Source organism: Caretta caretta, chromosome 2 (assembly GCF_965140235.1).
Source record: "Caretta caretta isolate rCarCar2 chromosome 2, rCarCar1.hap1, whole genome shotgun sequence".
Lineage (NCBI taxonomy): Eukaryota > Metazoa > Chordata > Testudines > Cheloniidae > Caretta > Caretta caretta.
Window position 1 is genome coordinate 167,437,257 of NC_134207.1, and position 6,000 is coordinate 167,443,256.

At 40.9% G+C, this 6,000-nt stretch overlaps 1 protein-coding gene across 9 annotated transcripts in view; it reads right to left on the reverse strand.

Moving 5' to 3' along the window:
* IKZF1 (IKAROS family zinc finger 1) overlaps positions 1-4,288 on the reverse strand; it is a 94,065-nt gene extending 89,777 nt beyond the window's left edge. For 3 of the 9 annotated variants that reach the window (XM_048839252.2, XM_048839251.2, XM_048839250.2), the window contains exon 1: positions 4,035-4,282. In XM_048839252.2, the coding sequence (XP_048695209.1) occupies positions 4,035-4,185 (151 nt within the window). In that variant the 5' untranslated portion in view covers positions 4,186-4,282. Of the gene's footprint in view, positions 1-4,034 lie in introns of all 9 variants that reach the window. The other 6 variants (XM_048839248.2, XM_048839245.2, XM_048839249.2 and 3 more) reach the window with 4 other exon arrangements.
* Positions 4,289-6,000: the final 1,712 nt, after the last annotated feature.

Genomic DNA, 6,000 nt, shown 5'->3' on the forward strand with positions numbered 1-6,000 from the left:
CTCTAAGGTGCCACAAGTACGCCTTTTCTTTTTGTGGAAAGGTTTGTGGCATCATTTTTGAGTTATCCAATTTATTTGATGAGCAATATGGATACAATCTTCTACCACTATTTTAAAATACCACAGGTTGATTCTCTTCCCCCACTTGACATTAGTGTAGCTACTCAGTGGAAGTAACGGGTGAACCAGGTTTTAGTCTTTAAAGCTCACAACAGAATAAAAAACTGCTTTATTAATATTGGAATGGGGATTGCTGCATTTTGTTATCATGCTGCACGTTGCGTGACTATCATACGCACACTTACACAACGAAGCATTCCACCAATCTGTGTCCAAAGTTAGCAATGGTATTTGACATGCCACCTAGGCTGTATCAGATGTATGACAGGTCTTGTGCTCCATTGCAATTTCTGCACATGCTACAAAATGCTGCAATTTACTTAGTGTTCTTCAGGATATGTGGCCACTCAGCAAAACATTATATGGAATAAATAATGCACCAAGGAAAAACATTTAAGTTTCCACAATTATTATGAGCATATAGTGGAACAGGCAAGCATTTAAGCCCTGTAATTCATGTGCTGTGCCCTTCAACATCAGTGTTTGACCGGTAACAACAGTTAATTCTGGAGAAAATGTGCACTGTCTCCAAAATTTCACACTATGCCTGTGTCTCCAAAGCAGCTCCACTGGAAGAAAAATATTCAAGGTAGGTCCTGACTCCAGATATTAATGCATGAGAGGTGAAATCCTGGCTTCATTAAAGACAATGCCAAACTCCGACTGACTTCCACAGGGTCAGGATTTCACTCAAAAAGTGGGTTCTTAGATTATGAATTTTAACTTTAATTATTTTATATTTATATTCACATTTTCATTTACAACACTTGGTAGAAAAGAAATATTTAACTAAATGTTACCAATAAAAAGTTAACACAATTCCAAGATGCCCAAAAGTTAACATTTATTACAAGACTTTTAAACCTGGCCCCATCTCTGGGACTAGATATCACTAGAACAAGGAAGGATCGCATACAAAGTGATGTGTAGCTCTCCACAAGCTAGCCGAGTCTTCCCCCACCCAGTTCTGCTAATGAGGATTGTAGTTTCTAAAAGGAGAGTATGTCAGCAGAGACTCTGGGTGCACAGGGTTTTCATCCAATTTCTTGCGTCCATGAGCTGCTCTTTGAGAGGACAGAGATTTAGCACTTGGGCATTCAAGTTCGGTTCAGACTAAAAGTTCAAGTGCTCAATGCAGGATCAAGTGTTATGGGTTTTTTTTTCCCTTTCCAACTTTATGAACATAGACATGGGTCTGAAATGAACATATTTCTCTTTTTGATGTACACTCATGATTTAAAAACAAAACAAATCATGTAAATGGACAATTTATATTCGAAAAGCAGCTCCAACATGAAAGAAGTAATTACTTTTCAAGAAGTGTTGCACATTTTGGTGCATTCCATATCAGCCGAATGAGCAGGAATACCAGGCCTAAAGTAAGCTCATATACAATACTGTAGTCATGGATTTTTTTTCTGTCTTTTTCTTAATTTTTCTACATTAAAAAACAAAACGTATTCCCACTTCTTTTTTAAAATAATTTTCAAGTGGCTTGTAAAATCAACAGAGGCAATGAAATTTCAATTTAAGACTGCCACTCCATCCTTAATTCACATTTTGTCTAGACACTGCAGCAGAAGTGCTTCATGAACTCCTCACATTAGATCCCTGAAATACAAGGGCATAAAGAGGGAAGTTGAGGGCAAGCTGAGAGTGGCAACCTAACTCATGTAATTTCCTTGTTTTAACTGATGCAAGACAAACTTTTTAGTTTATTTGACAGGTTTTGGGTGGGGAAGTGGGGATTAAATGTAATATTTTAACTTTTCATCTTTATATTTTAATGATTGTTTATTGTATCCAATTTTAATTAGGGTGTAATCCTGCATGAGTTACAATCCACATGAGCAGTCCACTGATGTTAATGCATGTGTATGTGAGAGTTTGCAGAATCTGGCCCTTAGTTTGTCTTTTACTTTTAAAATGAACTAATTGTTACAAAACTTGCAAAGGTGGAAGTAGTCATGAACACATGAAACAAATAAAATCTCTCTTGTAGGCTACTCTTTTTGGTGTTTTTTCCAAGGATTGTAAAACAGTGGATGCATCTGGATACAACCTATGTGACATCCAACTACTGACATGTTTGTCCAACTATGGACAAAATAGAATTGGAGAGTCCTCAGTCTTGTTTCTGTTCTCCATCTTTACCCTTGCCCTTCTGAAAATTCCAGTTCCATTAATGTGTGTAAATACCAAGCACGCTCATTTATACATTTAAAAAAAAAAGTGCATTATTTTCCTCCCAAATTATTTGCTATGCTTGATCAGTAGACCATACCATTTTAAAAACTATTACATTCTACAAAACACCGGTTTCATACTAAGGGTTTGAGATTATAAACTGTATTAGGATAGTAGTTTTAAGAGTTATCTGTAAACAGAAAATAACCACAATACTATCAAGGATCTTAACTCTCAAAATCCTAAGAGGATGCTTTGTACAATGCAGGACAGTCTTGCTGTACTTTGTAGAACATTGTCCCAAAGTAAGACATTTCTTAAATTAAAAAAAAAGAAAAACAAAATTAGAAGCTTCTTTATAAATGACATCTGAAGTGTGAAGTTGTTTTTATACTAATTTTTTGAAAGTGACTACAGGGCAAAACAGTCACTTATGGAAATAACAAGTTGTGCTGTGTGGTGAGAAAGAACAAATCTTCAACTGAGAGAGCCTACACCACAATGAACAAAACAATGAAGATGGTTCCTTCCTTATAGCCAGATCTCCAAATAAATATATTCTGCTCATCTCACAAGTCCCTGATGGTTTATGCAATCCCCACTGCCTTCTTTCTGTAATTTACAGGGGCAAACTATTTGAATTTCAGCTTTGAATGAACTTAGGTGCTGAGGGTGATCCACAGACACTGAAGCATGCTCCTGAGAGGGGATTATGTTTTTACTGTCCCCTTACTTTCCTCACCCTCCTGATTTTTTTTAAAAATAACGAATAATTGTTTTAAAATATCTCACTGGTTTTGCCTATTTCTAAAAACTTTAGGGAATAATTCAAAAGTATCTTGGCTCTTTTTTTGCAACCTACATTTCAATACATTTATTTCCTACTAGCATGCGTAGTCAGGATAAGAAGGAACATTGGTAACATTAATTTAAAAATAAGAGAGAGAGAGAGAGAGAGAGAGAGAGAACCAGCTTGTTTAGTCTCTGTAATCTCCCAGTTTTCTTTCACAACTTCCTGAAATTACTCAACTCACACTGTTCCCTATTTCTTTCAAATAAAACAAAACACGCGAGCCTTCCTTGTATTAGTTTGAGGTTTTCTTGTGTATTTCCCTGGAATTTACACTATACACACAGAGAAATCCCAAGGACTCCTCAGGATCTCATCTAAAACTACCTGTTTCTGAAGAGGAGGAGGTTAGGATCCATGGGGGGGGGGGGGGGAAGAAGCGGATCCGCTTTTAGCAGGGCAAATATAGAATAATAATGCAAACAAGCAAATATTCATTGCTAAAGCACCACGAAAGAAACGGCCCATCCTTATCTAGGCACCTGCAAATGACAAATTTCCCCCTTGTCCGCGGCTTGTGACCATCCTATGATCCCAGAACGCAAGACCACCAGGATAGGACACCAGCGCTGGCCCCTAACAAACATTAGCAGGGCTCTCCTGCCCTAAGCAGAAAAGTTAGCTCCCCACCGTTCGCACCATCCACACTCACCCCTGGCCCCCTCTTCTCAGCAAAGTTTGTCCTCTCCTCCCCCGACCCCCTCCCCCCCCCCCCAAAAAAAAAAAGTTTGCAGCACAGCGAAGTGCTCAGACAGGTGCCAGCCCCGGCTCCTCGCAGCCCAGCAAAAGGCAGAGGGCGGCACAGGGCGAGCAGCAAAGCAACGCCGAAGGAGACCAGCCCTGCCAAGCTCAGCCGCTGCCCCCCCCAGTACGGTACCTGCTCTGGCCGGGGCTGGCTGCAGACAGTTCTCCCAGTCCTCTCCAGCTCCATGTGCCGCGGCTCCTCCTCGCAGCAGAGCCGCGGCAGGAGGCAGCTCCGCTCTCAGTCCCTCCCCTCTCCACTCCACTTCCTCATTCCAATGCAACATGACTGCAGCCGGCCAGCTCCAGCGGGCATCTCGCTCCCGCTAAGCTCCCCCGCGCCCTGCAGAGCAGTTCATTTTAAGGCGAGCCCAGCAGCCCCGAAGAGCGCAGGAGACTCGCGGAGGCTGTCAGAGGAGGGCAACACCCTCTTTTCTCACCGAGCCTCTTCTGCACCAGGACGCTGCCCTGCGGGACCGGGCTTCTCCTTGACCCACCTGTTAACCCTTCGTGCGCTGCAGGATGAGCCAGCCCTCTCCTCTTTTATGCACAACACTGGCTTTCTCCCCAGGGGCTGGTCAGCCTCGGGACCTTGAACTTAAGCCTCGTAAAAGTGCCCCATTGGGGATGGGTACCCAATGACCACTTGCGGTAGAATAAAATAATTTAACGCCCTGTGGAAAAACCATCCTGAAAGTTAGGCAGAAAAGCAACTCACCTGCCCTTGCTGTCATGATATTTTACTTGGCCAGCAAAGAAAAATGCAACCCCGACAAATAGAATTTAGCAAGGGTATTATAAAGCGTACACAAACGAGCGACGTACACAAAGTGGGCCAGGTTCTGATCCAGATTAACTCAGTGTGAATCTCGAATAACTCCCCTGATGTCCGTAGAATTATTCAGGAATTACACTGATATACATCAGAATCTGACCTGCTGTAAATTCTTCAAAATCTCCAATTATGTATTATTTTCAGTGTCCTGTAGTAATTAAACAGGTGAGCTAGCACACACTATCAATTCAAATTCAGCCTCTGAGTAGTGTGGCCATAGTTGAGGTTAGAAAGGAAGGATGGTCCTTACACTAACAGCCCAATCAGTCAAATTGTAAGGACATGGGTACTGTTCAGATAAACACATGCATCAAATATTTGCAGGATCAGAACTTAAATGACTTGTCCAAGGTCATGCATAAAATGTACAGCAGAGTTAGGTATTGAACCCATATCGCCTGAATTTCAATCCAGGGCCCCATTGGTTCAATGGAATTACTCACACAACTAATATTACTATTAAACATGCATAATTGTTTGCAGGACTGGAACCTTAGTGTCTCTCTGCTTCAGTTCCCAATCTGTAAAATGAGGATAATACTACAACCTTTTCCCATCCTGTCTTGTCTATTTTTGCCCTCATCCTACAAAGACATAAGTATGCGAATAACTTTGTATATGTGAGCTGTACCTTTGACTTAACGGGGCTACTCTGAGGCGTAAAGATAAGCGTGTGTGTAAGTATTTACAGGATTGGGATTTTAGATTATAATCTCTTTGGAACAAGATCTGTCTCTTACCGTGTATTTGTATAGTTCCCAGAACAATGGGTCCCTGATCTTAGCTGAGGTCTCCAGACACTACCATAATACAAATAATAAATAATAATAATAAAGTTGTAGCCAAGGGTCCCATCCTAAAATCAAGTGTCAATCTCCTCTCCCTGCAGGAAACTTTGCACAAATGCATTGATATGGACTATACAGACGAGGACATCTGAATATTATATTTGTTACGCCTGAGAGGCCAGAAGGGACCATTGTGATGATCTGGTCTGACCTCCTGTACAACACAAGCCATAGAACTTCCCCAAAATAATTCCTAGAGGCTATCTTTTTAAAAAAATCCAATCTTGATTTAAATATTGCCTCTGATGCAGAATCCACCATGACCCTTGGTAAACTGTTCCAACAGGGTTAATTACCCTCACTGTTAAAAAAAATTATGCTTTATTTCCAGTCTGAATGTGTCTATCTTCAGTTTCTAGCCACTGGATCACGTTACACTGTTCTCTACTAGATTGAAGAGCCCATCATCAAATATTTGT